This window comes from Sarcophilus harrisii, chromosome 1 (genome assembly GCF_902635505.1).
Source record: "Sarcophilus harrisii chromosome 1, mSarHar1.11, whole genome shotgun sequence".
Taxonomy (NCBI): domain Eukaryota; kingdom Metazoa; phylum Chordata; class Mammalia; order Dasyuromorphia; family Dasyuridae; genus Sarcophilus; species Sarcophilus harrisii.
Genome location: NC_045426.1, coordinates 84,277,867 through 84,295,405, shown reverse-complemented (window position 1 = coordinate 84,295,405; position 17,539 = coordinate 84,277,867). Strand labels below are relative to the sequence as shown.

The 17,539-nt window shown below is 40.4% G+C and overlaps 1 protein-coding gene across 1 annotated transcript in view; it reads right to left on the bottom strand.

Annotated features, from left to right (window-relative positions):
- The window catches only part of CDHR4 (cadherin related family member 4), a 36,415-nt gene that overhangs the window by 9,730 nt on the left and 9,146 nt on the right, over nucleotides 1-17,539 (bottom strand). Inside the window, 7 exon segments of the mRNA XM_031965973.1 lie at nucleotides 11,504-11,643; nucleotides 11,769-11,989; nucleotides 12,798-12,954; nucleotides 13,419-13,558; nucleotides 14,410-14,613; nucleotides 15,361-15,454; nucleotides 16,533-16,689. Coding sequence (XP_031821833.1) covers nucleotides 11,504-11,643; nucleotides 11,769-11,989; nucleotides 12,798-12,954; nucleotides 13,419-13,558; nucleotides 14,410-14,613; nucleotides 15,361-15,454; nucleotides 16,533-16,689 — 1,113 coding nt within the window.

Sequence of the window (17,539 nt, the reverse complement as noted above, 5' to 3'; positions counted from 1 at the left end):
ATATGGATTGACCTTGATGCTAAGCAGCTTGCTGGATTCTATCCAGCAGTGGACCAATCATGCTTTGTGGGGAGCCAATTCAGCCTTTCAGTAGAATGACTCAGAATCACATAATTTGAGAATTTAAAGGACTTCAATGACCATCTAGTCCAACTCAAGCACAAATCGAATCCATTATAAAATATCAGACAAGTAATCATTCAGCTTCTGCTTAAAGATTTCTAAGAAAGAGGAAATTCATCGACTCATGAGATAGCCATTTTCTTCTTGGACCATTCTAATTGTTTTTAATCAAACCTAAATTGTCTCTTTGAAACTTTTACCCATTGTTCAGCCCTCTGGAACCAAACAGAATTTGTCCAATTCTTCCTCCAACAAAGACAAGCCTTTAAATATTTGAAGATAGCAATCATCTCTCTCAGAGTCTTCTTTTTTTCCAGGCTAAATATTTCTAGTTCAACAATACATGTCATAGATTTAAGATCCTTTAACACATTGGTGTCTTCCATTGGACAGTCTGATTTTATCATTGTTTCTAAACTGACCACAATATTCCAGATGAAGTCTGACGAGGGCAGAACACAATGGGACCATCTTCTTATTTGTGGAAGCCATACCTCTTTTAATGCATTCTGAGACTGTATTAGCTTTTTTTGGCTATTGCATCACAAACTGATTCATATTGAGCTTTTAGTCTACCAAAATTTCCAGATCTTTTAAAAAAGCAATTGTTGTCTAACTCTGCTTCCCCCAATTTATACTTGTGACAGTGACTCACTCATCATTGACATCAGTGCCTTATTCCAAAGTGAGTTCACCACAGGAAGAAAAAATATCTAGACCTGCAATTCTGTAGTTGGGCATTGCATTGGCCACATATGTTTCCTACACCTTTGCTTCAAAAACATAGTCCTTCTAACTTTCTGCCTACTTTTCCTCTACTCTAGACTTTATGTGAATTTATAAGAGGGTGCACTTTGATTTTCATGGGCAAGGCTTTATAATTGCTGTTCTTGCAATGTCTTTTTATGTAAATGTCTTTAAAAAAAACCCTAAATTTAATTATATTTTTTAGTGAACAGAAATCGACTTTCTCTCCCTCCTATCCCCAGCAGCCATAACTGAAAAAAAAGAAAATCCTTGTGCAAATTTTTAAAAAAAGAACTAATCACATTTACTGGATGATTGTTAATGACAATCACAGTAATTGGGGCTTATGGCTATAGAATTGAGGGATATTCCTGGAACTTGAGGAAGAAGTCACCTGTTCCTTTGGGTATACAAGTTGGGGGGAATGAGCCTACAGACACACACACACACACACACACACACACACACATACATACCATACACATACATATCCACATCATCATTACTTTTGACAGCTAGTACTTCCAATTAGCTGAAAGTAAAGATATTTGCTAAGATGTCATAGATGGATAGTACAAAACTTTGTTCCCATAAACCTGAAATTTACCTCCCCCAAATGTGTTCAGTGTAAGGAAGGATAAACTGGGAATAAATATATATGCACATACATAAGCACCCTGTCTGTGGGTTGCTGGGTCCAGATACCCTGTCTCTTTTCATGGTATCTTTATACTGCTCCCTGCTAGACAGAAAGTCTCTGCTAGGCAGGTGGTTCAGCCAAGTTGCTTGGGCCCGTTCCTCTCCACAACTCAAATCTCATATCCCAGGCCTAGTTCTCTCTTGAATTCACAATTAGCTCTTTTATCTGCTGCCTTTCCTGATCATTCCCTTGAATCCCTGGGCCTTTGCCTTGTTGGGGGGTAATGTTTCCTACTGGGAGAGCAGCCCCCCTATAAAACAATGGGTGGTGGAAAGGAGAGAAATCTCTCTGACCCCTTGCCATTATCTGGAAGAGGAACAAGGGAAAAAGCCAAAACTGATTCCATCTCAAGAGCTGAGTTGTTTTTTTTTTTCCATAGCTGGCTCTCCTCTAAACTACCAGAGGTCACATTCTACAAAGATCTCCTGCCCTGGCTGTGTCCAGAGCTTGCAAGTTAGCTTTCTAAAGGCCACTGGGAGTGTGGCTAATATTTAGCTGGCCAAATGGCAAACTGAATTCCATTAGGGAAAACTTTCTGTATCCCAAAGGGGCAACTAGTCATGGACCTATCTTTGCACTTCATGTAGCACATTAGCACATAACTCTGTTACTTGTCCCTTCTGTGATTTCAACAATCATACTGGCAGGGGGGACAAATAAATCAATTGGGGTGCATCATGACCAACTCTCTCCCTGCTGCATGTAAATAATGGTTCTGTATATATGTATACATGTTTTTGCTTTGGGACTCTACTACTTCACCCTGATTCAGGTGGCCAGCCATCTGTAACCCCTGTTTTTGCTTCTGGGATTTCCCAGAGAGTACTGCTTTATCCCTATCTGGTTCCAGCCTGAATTTGTCTCTAGAACTTCCTGGGGACCCCCAGATCCAGCCTTCCCTTCTTTGTTCCCTACCTCACCCCCACAGTTCCAATCCAGACCACCTCCTTATGGCTTTCTCACTTTGGAGTTTTGTGTTGGACTGTATCTCCTGCTTCTTCTTCCTGTTGTGAGATAGACCTTCTGCCACAAGCTTGGCTATCAAGAGGGGGTCCTGAACCACCTAATCACCTCCCTCTCTCAAAGGAGTTTTTCCAGTTGATAATCTACTTGAATTTATTACTCAATAGTAAGCATACTCTTACCTTGTCATAGTCCCTTTTCCAGGGATTCGGAACCTCTGCCAGTCATTGTACAAAATTTCTTCCCTGTCTCCCTCTTCCTACTCCTGTCCTGCCACTCCTTAACCTGGCCCTCTCCCAATATCCCCTTCCAGATCTACCCATCTGTGCTTTCTAGAATGCCTGTTCTATAGTGAAAAATTCTGTTTTCATCTAAAATCATTTCCTTTCTCCTTCCATTTTCTCCCATTTGCTGTGACCTGGCTCCTTCTGGATGGCACAGCATTCCTGGCCATCCTTTCTAGCACCTGCTGTACTTTAAAAAATACCCACAACTTATATCCACAACTGACTGGCTATGGGGGGAAGTCAGAATACTCCTTGATTTCTATTATCTTATAAAGATTCTACTTCTACCATCACTTAGTAACCTTCCTTCCTGGGAGGCTTATTCAATTTATATTTACTAACCAGTCAAGATCCTGGTAGTTTTATCTACTGACCTTCAGAACCCTCTCATTTTCTTAGTGAACTTAGCACCTGGCTCACAGTCTTTTTCTCTTCTTCAGTTCCTCCCTTCATACTAGAGGACTTCAACATACATAAAAATATATGTGTGTATGTGTGTGTGTGTGTGTGTGTGTGTGTGTGTGTGTGTGTTGCTGATACTCCCTCAAACACCCTAACTTCCCAATTCTTCCTTGCCATAGGCATTCCACTACCATGTTCATGAAACCTGAAATTCTTGAATCAGATCATAATCTTTTATCATTCCATCTGCCTTATAACCTCTAAACCTATTCTTTGTCTTTATATAACTTCCATTCCCTTAACTTATTGGTTCTTTTCCAGCTATCAGCCCAGTATTTTTCCCCCCTTTCTCCACCTTGACCCGTTGGTGAACCAGTTCAACTCTACCTTATCTTCTATTCTCAAGTTCCTTATCCCACTTTTGCTGTCATCAATCAAGCCCTGCCAAGCCTTTGAATTACTCCCACCAACCACCACCGTTACTCCTATTTGTATGCTGATGAGTGAAACTGGAGAAAAGCACAAAACTGTGCTGAGTGAGACCACTACAAATTTGTTGCATAGTCTCAACTGAGCCCTTGTAATAGTAATACAATTCTTTTACACTTCTCTAATTGATTCATCATCCTACTCACAACTGTGAATTTACAAATTTTTTTGTTACTCCTCAAATCACTTATGTGTTCCCCAACCTTAAAAAAAAACTCTTCAATATATTTCTTCTCCCTTTTGAAATTTAACCCCTCAAGAAAGCCATCTACTTCCTTTCATCCTTTCCTCTCACTATCATCTTAATTTTCTGTAGTGTTACTTGTGATCTCATCAGTCAACTGAAACTGCTCTATCATTATCAATGAACTTTTGATTGGCAAATCTAATAGTCTTTTCTCCATCCTTATCCTTCTTGACTTCTCTACAACCTTTGACATTGTTGACACTCTCTTCTTGATTCTTTCTTCTCTCTAGATTTTTGTAATTCTTCTTCTACCTCTCTAATCTCTCAATCTTCTTTGATAGATTTTCTTCTAGGTCATACTTTTTAATTAGGGGGTATCTCACAGGGTTCCTCTCTCTTATCCATCTGAACTGTTTCACCAGGTTATCTCATCAGCTCCCATGGATTTAATTATCATCTCTAGGAAGATGATTTTCAGATCTGTTTATCCAGATTTAACTTTTCTCCTGGCCTCCAATCTCTTATCTCTAACTACCCATTGGACATCTCCCAAAGATATCTTAAACTTAACTTATAAAAAACTGAACTTATTATCTTTCTCCCAAAACCTTCCCCTCCCAAATAGATTTACAATGAATTTTATCAAACATTTAAAGAACAATCAATTATAATACTATTCAAACTATTTGGGAAAATAGGGGAAGAAGGACACAGATATGGTGTTGATACTGAAATCAGGAAGGGTCAAAATAGAGAAAGAAAATTATAGACCAATTTCCCTAATGAATATTGATGCAAAAATCTTAAATAAAATATTAGCAAAGAGATTACAGCCATTTCTCACCAGGATAACATACTATAACCAAGTGGTATTTATACCAGGAATGCAGGGGCTAATTCAATTGACTATATCAATAATCAAACCAATAGAAATCATATAATTATATCAACAGATATACAAAAAGCATTTGATAAAATGCAACATCCATTCCTATTAAAAACACTAGAGAACATAGGAATAAATGGAGTTTTTCTTAAAATGATAAGTAGCATCTATCTAAAAATATCATATGCAATGGGAATAAACTAGACACATTTCCAATAAGATCAGGGGTGAAACAAGGTTGCTCACTATCACCATTACTATTCAATATTGTATTAGAAATGTTAGCATTAGCAATAACAGAAGACAAAGAAATTGAAGGATATAGAACAGATAATGAGGAAATAAAATTATCACAATTTGCAGATGATATGATAGTATATTTAGAGAATCTCCTAGAGAATCAACTAAAAAACTTCTAGAAACAATTAACAACTTTAACAAGAGTTGTGGGTATGAGTGAAAGTACAGCCGGTGCTGGAAAGGATGTCCAGGAATGTTGTGCCATCCAGAAGGAGCTAGGTCACAGCAATTGGGAGAAAATGGAAGGAGAAAGGAAATGATTTTAGATGAAAGCAGAATTTTTCACTATGGAACAGGCATTCTAGGATTCAATAAATCCACATAAATCATAACCATTTCTATATATTACCAACAAAGCCCATCAGCAAAAGATAGAAGAGAAACTCCATTTAAAATAATTGTATATAATATAAAATATTTGGGAGTCTACCTGCCAAGACAAATCCAGGAACAATATGAGTACAATAACAAAACTCTTTTCACATAAAGTTAGATCTAAATAACTGGAAGAATATCAAGTACTCATGGGTAGGCTGAGCTAATATAATAAAAAATGACAATTCTATCTAAATTAATCTATTTATTCAGTGTTTTACAAAGCAAACTGCCAAGAATTACTTTATACAGCTAGAAAAAATAACAAAATTCATCTAGAAAAAAGAAAAGGTCAATAATTTCAAGGCAATTAGTGAAAAAAAATAAGCAAACAAAAGTGGTCTGGTAGTGTACCAGACCTAAAACTATATTATAAAGCAGCAGTCATCAGAATCATTTGGTAGGCTAAGAAATAGAGTAGGGGATCGGTGGAATAGATTAGGTTCATAAAACACAATAGCCAATGACTATAGTAATCTAGTGTTTGATAAACTCAAAGACTCCAATCCTGGGATAAGAAATCACTATTTGATAAAAATTGCTGGGAAAAATAGAAAATAGTATGGCGAAACTAGGCCTTGAGGGTTGAAAATATTCATGATTTAAACATAAAAAGCGATACTATAAGCAAGTTAGGAAAACCAGGGATAATTTACCTCTCAGATCTATGGAGAAGGAAGGAAATTTATGGCCAAAGAACAAGTAGAGAACATTATGAAATGCAAAATGGATAATTTTTATTATACTGAATTAAAATGTTTTTGTACAAACAAAAATCAATGCAGTCAAAAATCAAAGGGAAGTAGAGAACTGGGAAAAAAAAGTTTTACATCCAAGGATTCTGATAAAGGCCTCATTTCTAAAATATATAGAGAATTGACTCAAATTTATAAGAATATAAACCATTCTCCAACTGATAAATGATCACAGGATATGAACAGACAGTTTTCAGATGAAGAAATTAAAGGCATTTCTAGTCATATGAAGAAATGTTCTAAATCACTATTGATTAGAGAAATGCAAACTAAGACAACTCTGAGGTACTACTTCATACCTCCCAGATAGGTTAAGATGACAGGAAAAAGATAATGATGAATGTTGGAGGGGATGGGAAAACTAGAACAATAATGCATTGTTGGTGGAATTGTGAACTGATCTCACCATTTTGGAGAGCAATTTGGAACTAGCAAAATGTCCATACCCTTTGACCCAGCAATGTTTCTACTGGGATTATATCCCAAAAAGATCTTAAAGGAGGGAAAGGGACCCACATGTGCAAAAACGTTTGTGGCAGCCCTTTTTGAAGTGTCTAGAAAGTGGAAACTGAGTGGATGGATGCCTTGAATTGGAGAATGGCTGAATAAATTATGGTATATGAATGTTATGGAATATTATTGTTCTATAAGAAACAACCAGCAGAATGATTGTAGAGAGGCCTGGAGAGACTTATATGAACTGATGCTAAGTGAAATGAGCAGAGCCAGGAGATCATTGTACATGGCAACAAGAAGATTATGTGATTAATATAACATATGTATGTTCAACAATGAAGTGATTCAGGTCATTTCCAATAGATTTGTGATGGAGAGAGTCACCTGCATCCAGAGAGAGAACTATCCAGAGAGACTGAATGTGGATCACAATGCAGTATTTTCACCTTTTTTGTTGTTGTTTACTTGCTTGGTTTTTTTTTCTCTCATTTTTCCCCCTTTTTGATCTGATTTTTCTTGGACAGCATGTTAAATTTGGAAATATATTTAGAAATAAAAAAAAGAGGTAACAATAAAAAAAAAACCCAAAACCTTCCTCTCTTCCAAAATTCTTCCCAATTATTGTAAAGGGAAGTGCCATCCTCCCAATCATCCAGGCTCATGACCCAGGTATCATTCTTAACTCTTCACTCTTTCTCACTCCCCATATCCATTCTGTTGCCAAGTCCTCCCAATTCTCCTTTTGCAACATCTTTTACATTGGTGTCCTTCTCTTTCCTGGTACTGCCTGGTACAGGCCTTCATCACTTCACATTTGGACTGCTGCAATAGACTTATGTTTGGTCTCCCTATTTCAAACCAATATTATCCTCTTAAATTGAAGCAGGGCTAGTTTACCCCAATTTGTTCAGCAAATTCCAGTGATTCCCTATGACCTCCAGGATCAAACAAAATAAAATAAAATAAAATACAGTTTACCTTTGACAATTCTTCATAACCTGCACCCTTTCTTCATTTTTAAACTTCATTCCCCTTAATTTACTCTATGATCCAAAGACACACTGGCTTCCTTACTGTTCTTCCCTCAAGACACTCCTAATTCTGTGTCTTTTCCCCGGCTATTCCCCCTACCTCGAATGTATTCCTTCCTCATCTCTGCCTCCTGGCTTTTTGGGCCTTCACCTCTCAGCTAAAATTTCACCTTCTGCAAGCTTTCACATCCCCCTTAACACTTAGCTTAGTAGTCACTTAATACACACTTCTTGACTTGATTGACTAACTGACACATGTGTGCATGATATTTCCCTAATAGAATGTAAGTTCCCTGAGAGAAGAAATCTTTTCATTTTTTTACAATCTCCAGCACTTAGCATGGTGCTTGGCCTATAGTAGCTCTTAAGTAAATGTTTGATTGCTTGATATATGCCCTAGTGGCTGTTATTTTCTGTTAATCTATGTTCTTTAGTCAGAGACATAACTATTTTTCTGACTTATTTCCTGTATTAGGCTCTCTACTAGTGGCAAGACTCCTGTTAAGTTTTGTGTACATTATGATAATGTCTTACTTCACACCATCCCCAAGACCTTATCTACCTCATTGTGATTTGTGATCTCCAAAGCCAAGAAAAGATGGCACAGGGTTAAACACATTCTTTAGAAAGTTAAAGTCTGATTTGATTGAAAGTGCATCAGAAGCTAGCAGTGTAAGTGATAAAAAGGAGATTAAGAGGAGAAAGAAAAGAGAAGGAAGAAAATGGAGAACAGAAAGGCAAGAAGATAAACCGTAAGGGGAAAGATAAGAGAGATGTGATGATTCAGAAGATAGATGAGGTTCATGGAAGTTAAAAGTGGGAGGGACCTTGGAAGCCATCCTGTTCAACCCAACACTTTTAGATGAGGAAACAAAAGGCCAAGGAAAAATGAACCGATTTAATCAAGGAGCAAATAAAAGAGCCAGGATTTGGATGCACATCTCACTGTGTGATTCCAAGCATCTCTGGATCATGGCACACTGCCTCTAGAAGTAGACCAGAGAGAAATATTGGCTTCAGCTGTTCCTGAATGCTAGTTTGCTCTTTGTGGTGGAGGCAGGAACTTGAGCTACTTTTTTCATAGCTTCTGACCTTGGTTCTCCAGCTAACAGCTGGATGGCCCAGATGACAGGTCTGTTCCTTGTCTCCCGGACTCATAGCTGAAAGGAGGATACTTTGAAGCCAGTTAAGCAGTGAAGCTGCCATGTTGAGGGCTGCAATCTGACATTCACCATTCTTTGAAATGGTACGGTTTAATGTCACAGAGCTAGTACTGAGTCTTATCCCTAAGCAGCTCCAAATGTTCAAGAATTCCCTTTAGAAGGTCATTGCCTTCTGATCTAAGAAACAGGACAGAACCCAAATCACCTCACTCTCTTGACTTTTGACTTTTCCTGCCTGATCCTGAGATTCACCTCTCAACTGAGCTTCTGGTCCTATGGTCCAGCTCAGTGCATCCTTCACTGGACCTGGCTTTTGAAGAGTTGCAGGGTGTCAGTCTTTTCTGCAAGGGACTTAAATATCTTAACCAGAGAGAAAGGTACTTGATATACTCAGCTAATTTAGAGAGGGAGGAGGAGAGACCAAGAAAGCAGACAGAAACAAAGGAACAAACTGTCTTGAAATTCTTGACATTTTTAAGTACTCTGAGCCATTCTGAAGGAAGATCCAGATGGATGAACTCTCTTTGTCATCCTCCTTTTCTCTCCAAGAATACCAAGTCAACAGGTCCCTGTGAATAGCTTCCATTATGATTCTGCAAAGCCTTAGTCCAAAAGATTCAGGTATGTACAGAGTGATGAGCTTTTCAGCACGATTCAACCTGGTTCTCAGGTTACATCATGCTGGTTTGTACTTGTTGACATTTTATTTGTGTGTGTGTGTGTGTTAGATTTCTTGAGTCATCAATGGCACTGCCTTAAGAACAAATGTGATTAAAAAGATCCAGCATGAACAAACATAGTTAGAGACAGACTACCTAAATAGTGAGGGAGATCAGACTGCAAAAGCTTACTCTTTAAGGCCAAAACTCTCCCAGGAATGTTGTAATGCTATGAATCATGGATTTCTGAGAACCATAATCTTAGAATAATTAAAATGTTAGGAGCCCTAAAGGGCAATGGAAGGATGCATGACTACTGTTAAGTAGACTGAAGCATGTCACCAATGATGACTAGTATGTGAAAATTGGTATAAAAAGCAGTCAGTTTGAATTCAAGAAACATTCACTAAGAAATAAGCAAGACACATCTTAGAAGACATGTGACTAGAAAAGGAGGTGGAAGAGTCATATATTGAGAGTAAGAGAAGTAGATGGTCCAACCATTCTAGAAAACAACCTGCAATTATTCTGACAAAGTGGACTGTTTGACCCCAAATTCCACTACTTAGATGTATATCCTAAGGGATCAAAAATACCAAAAGGCCAAATATATACCAAAATATTAATAACATCACTTTTTGTTGTTTTTAAATAACAAAGATGTAGAAACAAAGTAGATGACCATCAATCAGAGAATCGAAATAAGCATATTGTGATACATACATATAATAGAATATTTACTGTATTAGAAAAAAATGACCATATGAAAAATTCAGAGAAACACAGCAGGCTTATATGAACTGATGTCAACAGAACTAAGCAGAAGCAGGAAAACAAAATTCACAATGACTACATGATATAAATAGAACAAATAAAACAGTAGTAAGTGTTATTATAATGACTAAGTGTGGACCAAAAGAAAAAATGAGAACACACACCTCTCTATTTTTTTTGGCAGAGGTTGGAAACTAAGGTTATATAACATTGAATGTACTCTCAGACTTAGCTGATGCATTCGTTTGTTTTAACAAACTGCTTTTCCCCCCTCTTTTTTTCATTCTTTGATACAAAGGATGGGAAGGTAGGGGAGAAATATTCAGAAATAAAGGTGATATAAAAACAAAAGATATCTATGTGATATTCTTGTGAAAATAATTACTTTTTAAAGAAAGGTTATAAATGGCATGAATCCAGGTGTCCAGAAGTTATTAAAAGAACCAAAGGAAGACTTTTCTTTTGGAAAAATCCTTCTTAAAGATGTGGACAAAAATTTCACAGAATGAGAATATGAGGACAGACTATGACATTCTATTGGAAGAAACACACATACCAAGAGCATGGATTCATCAAGGAATGTTCTTAATCAATGTTCTTAAGTTTTAATCAGTGTTCTCAAATCTTTATCACATGTTCCTGTTCTGATCCCTTTGATGTTCCCTGGTGTTCATGTTTAGGTTTCTTTTGAATATGCCCATTAGCATAATAGTAACTAGCATAAGCCTTTACACTCAAAGAAGGTTTATTCATAGGGACTGGACTGGTTATTTGGCTTCTGGTATCAAAGACTTTCTCAGAAGGCTCCTTTCCAATTTCCTGAGGCTTGACGGCATTACATCCTTAGCAATATTTTTTACTTTGATATGTCCATTATCTCATCAAGGTGAGCAGTGCCTCCATTGAGGCAGCTCACCATCCCTATTCATCTTCTCATTTGCTGGGATTATTGTCCAGGGCTCTCCATAAGTCCTCCAAAAGTCACCCATCCATCCCACATGCTGAAAGACTTCCACAGTGTGGAATATTCTATGGAGATAGGCAAAGTACTTAGGATATTTACTTGCCATTCCTCCCTCTCACTCTATAGCCCACTCAACTCTTTTTTTACAATTACTCATGCTATGATAGCATCTTTTATACTCCTTGTTTTTCATAACATACTGCATGTAGACCCGGTAGAAGGGGGGAAATTAAGGCATTTACCTTGCAGGCCATTTACAAAGGAGCCAGCCCAAGATGCTGAGCAGGAGAACTCCAGTCACTGTTAACACAACGACGAACCAAGCTTCTGGAGCCCAATAGTCCTCATTTCTAGTCACTAGCAAGGGTGTAGGTGAAGAAACCTGAAAACAGAGATGGAGACACCAGGAGGAATCTGGCAAGGCTTTGGGAAATTGGCAAAGCAAGAGAAGGAAGACCAGACCAGAGTCTTGGACAGGGCTGCCCCAAGTTGGGAGAAGAACCTCACCATCAGAGGTTTTGTGCTTGTGGTGGGCACAGTGGTCATCCAAGGAATCACGTGAACAATGACAATGGCCGTGGTACTGAAGAGGGGCAGGGTAGGTCCATTGTCAGTCACACGGACCAGAAGCTCATAAGTGAGGGGGTCCAAGGGCCCATCAGGCTGTAAGGAAAAGGTTTTGTGGAGTAGAATATTGTCCTTCATGTGGAACCTTCCATTGCTGTTTCCTACCAAGGAAAGGCATAAAATGGGTCACCTTCTCCTATCTTTTTTTTTTTTTTTTGGCTTTCTTCCCCATTAGAACGGAGGTTTCTTCTCTCAACAATGAATCATTCCTCTCTCCCGGGATGTAGTGGCCCACCCGCTGTCTGCCAAAGCTCAGTACTGGCAATTTCTTGCTGCATGGGGTATGTATGTGTTGGGGGAAGACAAAAGAGATGACTACAGCTCCATTTTTCTCCACCTCTGCTCCCTCTGTCCCCCAGCCCCAACATGTCTCTTCTTGGGGCAAAGGGATAGGTCAAAATCTCTGAGGGATGGGCCTGCCTTTTCCCAGCACAATAATGCCGATTGGCCTGGGGACTGCGACTTTATGAGGGATGTCCTAGTTGGGGATAGTGCTGGTTATCTACTAGCTCTGAGACTTTGAACATGGAATCTGTACATACAAGAATCAGGTGTTTATACAAAGATCAACTAGTTAGGTTTAACACTTACAGGAATCATCTAAAGTGAGACCCTAATGTTTACTCAGACGCTAACTCCACTCCTGATCTGCCTTTAGCAGTAGCTTGGGGGCCACTGTCCTAAAGTCTCTCACTGCAAGGGACCCTTGTGTTTCAAGGTACAAGATTTGGATCTCCTTCTGCACCTAAATTTGTCTTTAAAAGTTGATTCATCTGGCTTGCCCCAGTATATTTCATGTTAGTTGCCCCAGGCCCCAGAACAAGTCTCTCCTGTTATATTCTGTCCTCTCTAAAACCATCCCTCCCAAACAGGTCCAAAGGCTTAGAGTTCCAATCCACCATCCCTGACCTCCAACGATGGTGAAAGAGAATGCTCCGGGAGCTTGCTCTGATACGTCTCTGTCTAAGCACATCAGCTTTGTCACCTCTGCATTGGTGCTTGGGGCAGAAGAGATGGTGAACTCTTGGAATGGGGGTTCACATTCTGGAGCATGGTCATTCACATTCTACAAGATAGCAGGGGGTTTAGGGTCATCCTTTCTGACTCAAAGGGTAAAGCTTCAGAGCCTGAAAGTCAACACCCCAATCCCTTTCTGGAAATGGCAGCCCCACTTTTTCCAAGTCAGCCAAAAAGAGGCAAAGGAAATAAGTCAGGGATATTGTGAGGGGGACCTCCCAAATTCTGGGCTCAGGGGGAAACTCATCCCTCTGTTGATATAGGGAGAGAAGAGATCATTTCTATTATAAAGCACCATAAAATGTTTTCCCTAAGATCTTGCAGAATAATAGGACTGTCAGTAGGAGGAAAGGACACCTTGCAACAAGACCTTCAATGGGCCTTTAAGGACATCTAGTCCTACTCCCCTATTTTACAGATGAGGAAACTGAGGCCCAGGGAGATTTGGGAATTTGCCAAAGTTAGACCAGGTATATAATATCACACGGGAATAAGGATTGGGGCAGAGTTTACCTGAACCTCAATGGTGACAGTACAAGAGCCTGACCGGCGATGTGTAGGATCTTGGTCCTGGTCTCGATCAGTCAGAAAGATCACCAGCGGATATGTCTTCTGTTTTTCATAGTCCAGGGAGGTCAGAAGATGGAGTTTACCTGAGAGTTAAGAGTTTGACTTCCTCAACTTCCCAAACCCAATCCTAACTTGCGTCCCAGGCTCCTTGTCTTAGAGGCATCCTGGTAGGATGGAGAGCAAACCGTCTCTAGAACCCAGAGTCGGGTTCAAACCCTGGCTCTAATACTGACTTTCTGTGTGACCAGAGGTAAATCACTTAACTTTTAGGAGCTTTACTTCCTTCATTTGCAAAATAACGATAATGAAGAGAGGTTAAATGACTTACCCAGAGTCTCATAGCTAGTAAGTGTCAAGTGACTGAAATGAGATTTGAACTCAAATGCTCCTGACTCCAAGGCCTGGGCTCTATCTACCAAGCCACCTAGCTGCCAGTAGGGGCCTTTATTAAGGCTTTTTGACAAAGTCCTGGGATAACCGACCTGAAAAGTCTGCCTCTTATTCTTATGAGGAATGAGCTTTGCAGTTTAAAATGGTGGAGAATTGGGAATTATTAATTCCTCTCTTCTTTTCTCATCATACACATGAGGGATGCTAGGGGAATAAAAGCTACCTGGAGGACCAGTGATAATGAGAGAAACTGGGAAGTGCCCCAAAGGGACTCTTAACCTTGTTTGTGTTTGACATCTTTGGCAAAGTAAATCCCATGGTCCCCTTCTTAGAATAATGTCTTTAAATGCATGATGTAAAACATAGAGGAGTCTCAGAATAATGGTTTTCTTAAAATGCATAATATAAAACAGAGAAACTGATAATATGGAAATATAATTTACAAAATTAAAACAAAACAAAGCCAAGTTTGTGGAGTCCAAATTAAGAACCCACAACTTAGGGAAAGGGGCATTTTCTTAAGCTTGTGGTAGAAGGTAGATACCACTTCGAGGGTCAATGTAGAAGTTAGATGATGAGTCTGAAATGTGGTACTCAATGCTGTTGGGTGGATAGTCGCGGTCTGAGCCAAGGACAGTGCCAATCAGCTTGCCACGCAGAGCGTCTTCTCTGACCCGGAATGTGTGAGCAGGACAGATTGGAGAATACTCATTCACGGGGGTCACTGTCACCAGCACTGGCACCTGGCCTAGGTTAAGGGTGGGAGGAGGGATGGATGAGGAAGCAGGAAGCTTAATTCAGGTCATTTCTCCCCAATTTCCCACTGTGAGCAGCAGCACTTAGATGCCTGCTGAAGACTGAAATGACAACCTCACCCTCAGGAAACACCTGAATTGAGGAGACCAGCCCCCTATTTTGGGGAGCCTCCATTCTGATGGAGGAAATCTTGTTCCTTGGGGAACAGCTAGTATGAGGCAGAGATGGGGTCCCTGCCCTTTAGGAACTAAAGGTTGAGGAAGAGGGAAATTCTTGCCCTTTGGAAGTCATAAGTCAGAGAGAGGCAGAGACAGAGACAGAAAGAAACAGAGAGAGAGACACACACACACACACACACACACACACACACACACACACAGAGAGAGAGAGAGAGAAAGAGAGAGAGAGAGAGAGAGACAGACAGACAGACAGACAGAGAGAGAGACAGAGAGAGAGACAGAGAGAGAGAGATTGTCCCCATTCTCAAGGAGTTCCTGAACCCAGGGGCTGGACAAGATCCCTCTAAGAGGAAGAAATTCGTACCAATTGGGAAGCTATCTAATTATAGGTTACAAGGTGGTAAATTGAGACCATTGGTATATGAGAAATCTAAGACTCTGCAGTAGGATGTAGGGAAGAAGCTGGGAGGAGAAATGGATCCTGACAGCCCTTGGGTCAATGGCCCTCCCACCTCAGGAAGGTGGGGAATGGGACAGAGCCCAGGCCCAACAGGACTCACTGGTTTGGGGGGGTTGGCCACTATCAGTCACCAGGATGGTGGTCTTATACTGAACATCAGGTGCAGATGAGTCATAGTCTAATGTGTTGTTTACCTGCCCAAGAGAGGAGAGAGGGGAGGAGGAAGAATCTCAGGTACTGGACAGTTCTGCTACAGAGTTAATACCACCCCAAATTCAGGAGAATTATGTGTGCTGGGGACATAAAAGGCTGGGGGAGTTTCTCACGTAGTAGCACTCGGGGGAACCATCCACTCTCTACACCCCTAACCACAGGCCTTTTGCTCTTTAACATTCCCACAAAAAGCAACCCCCATACTGAGGAGGGGTGTTGAATTAATAACACCTTACATTTATATTGTGCATTAAAGTTTACACATGATAACTGCTTTGGTTTTCACAACTACCCAATGAAGTAGTTTACTTTACAGATGGGGAAATAGAGCCTGGAAGATTTTTAAAAGACTTGAATTGGATTACACAACTGCGAAATGTCTGAGGGAGGATGTGAATCCAATCTTCCTGCCCTCAAATCTGTCTCACCATCCACTGTGCCTCCTCCTCCTATGGTAGTTCTTAAGACCCAGGTCAATCAAGACCTCTCTCCTAAAATAGGATTACATACAGAACAGAACCTTGAACATCGACTTTTGCCATAAAACATTTGTTGAACTGACTTGTGTGACCTTGGTGAAATGATATATCTAGCCTTCATTTCCCTCTTCATTCATTCATTCAGCAAAGTTATTAAGCACTCCCTGGGTGTAGAACATGGAGCTGGAGGAGACACCAACTTTAGAGAGACTCCAGCCCAGTATATGGAGTATACAATGGAAAATAAAATGCAAACTCAGATAACTCTAATATCTCATAATGCTTAGGGACATTAGTGAAGTTCAATGGGACAAATGCTTTCTCTGTTTCTTGTCCTTTCTACATAAACTTGTGAGGATCAAATCAGATGATGGTTATGAAAGTGTTTGGAGGGTATAAGAATTATATAAAAAGCCACCCACTCTCCATCCTTCCCACAGCAAGTCACAGGGCCCAGCCTTAATGGAAATCCTAGTCTTGGCCAGTGTGTCAGGTCCAGGGCTGCCCACTCTAGAGAGGGATTCCCAGGACCAGCATCCCCTCCAGGTGATGGCCACAGAGGGGATCAGGAGGGAGGCACCTGAAGGTTGGGACCCTGCAGGCGGAAGCTGTAGTTTGACTTGGTCTCATTGGGGTGCCAGAGCCGGTAATGAAAGGTGCTGCTGCTGGAGTCTGGGTCAGTGCAGGCCAGAGTCAGGAGGATGCTGCCCACGGGGATGGTCTCTGGGACCTGGGTGCTGTGAGGAAGATGTGAGGGGATGGTGTGAAGAACCAAGTGGGGATATCCAGGGGGAGGATGACACAGTGGAGAATGCTTTGGTTCTGAGTCAGAAGACAGATCCCTTACTCTCTCTGGTTCCTGGTTTTCTTATTATGAGGGGTGAGGGGAAGGGTACATTGAAGGGGATGATTTCCAAAGCCCCCCCAACTCTGGCATTCTGTTTGTTGGGTAAGGATTTCAAAGAGGACCCTGCACAAACAAAACTTCCCAACTCATTCTACTCTGAAAGGCCCTAAACTCCAGTGCTGGGTAGGGGAGTCCCTTGAAAGGGCCATGAAATAAAACACCTAGTAGGAGAAGAGAGACCACTGTCTTGGACCTTAGGCCTACCTGGTCCTCTGCTTAGCTCTGATGATACCAGCTCCGCCTCCCAGAGCTGATCCTGGGGGCCTTTTTGCCTTCATTTCCCAACTTCAAAAATGTCCCTGATCCCTGAACCCACACATCTGTTTCCCATGGCCCTTTCTGGTCCCTCAGCAAATTTGATTTCTTGGTTCAGAGATTTTTCTCTTCCTCATTTCTAATCACTTATCCTTGTACCTCTTGCTCTTGCTGCTACATTTTCTCAATTCCTTTTCCCATCAATCCATTAGTCAACAAGCCTAATATTTAAGCCTACTAAGTGCTAGCACCCATTATCTTCTTTCCCCTCTCTTCCCTGGTTAAAGATAGATAGATAGACAAACAGACAGTCAGACAGACAACAACAATAATATGTTTTTTAGCTTTTGTATAGAAAAGAAAGAATATACAAATTCAGAAATCCATACAAGGAAAAGTCAATGGAAATGCAAGCACCAAAAAAA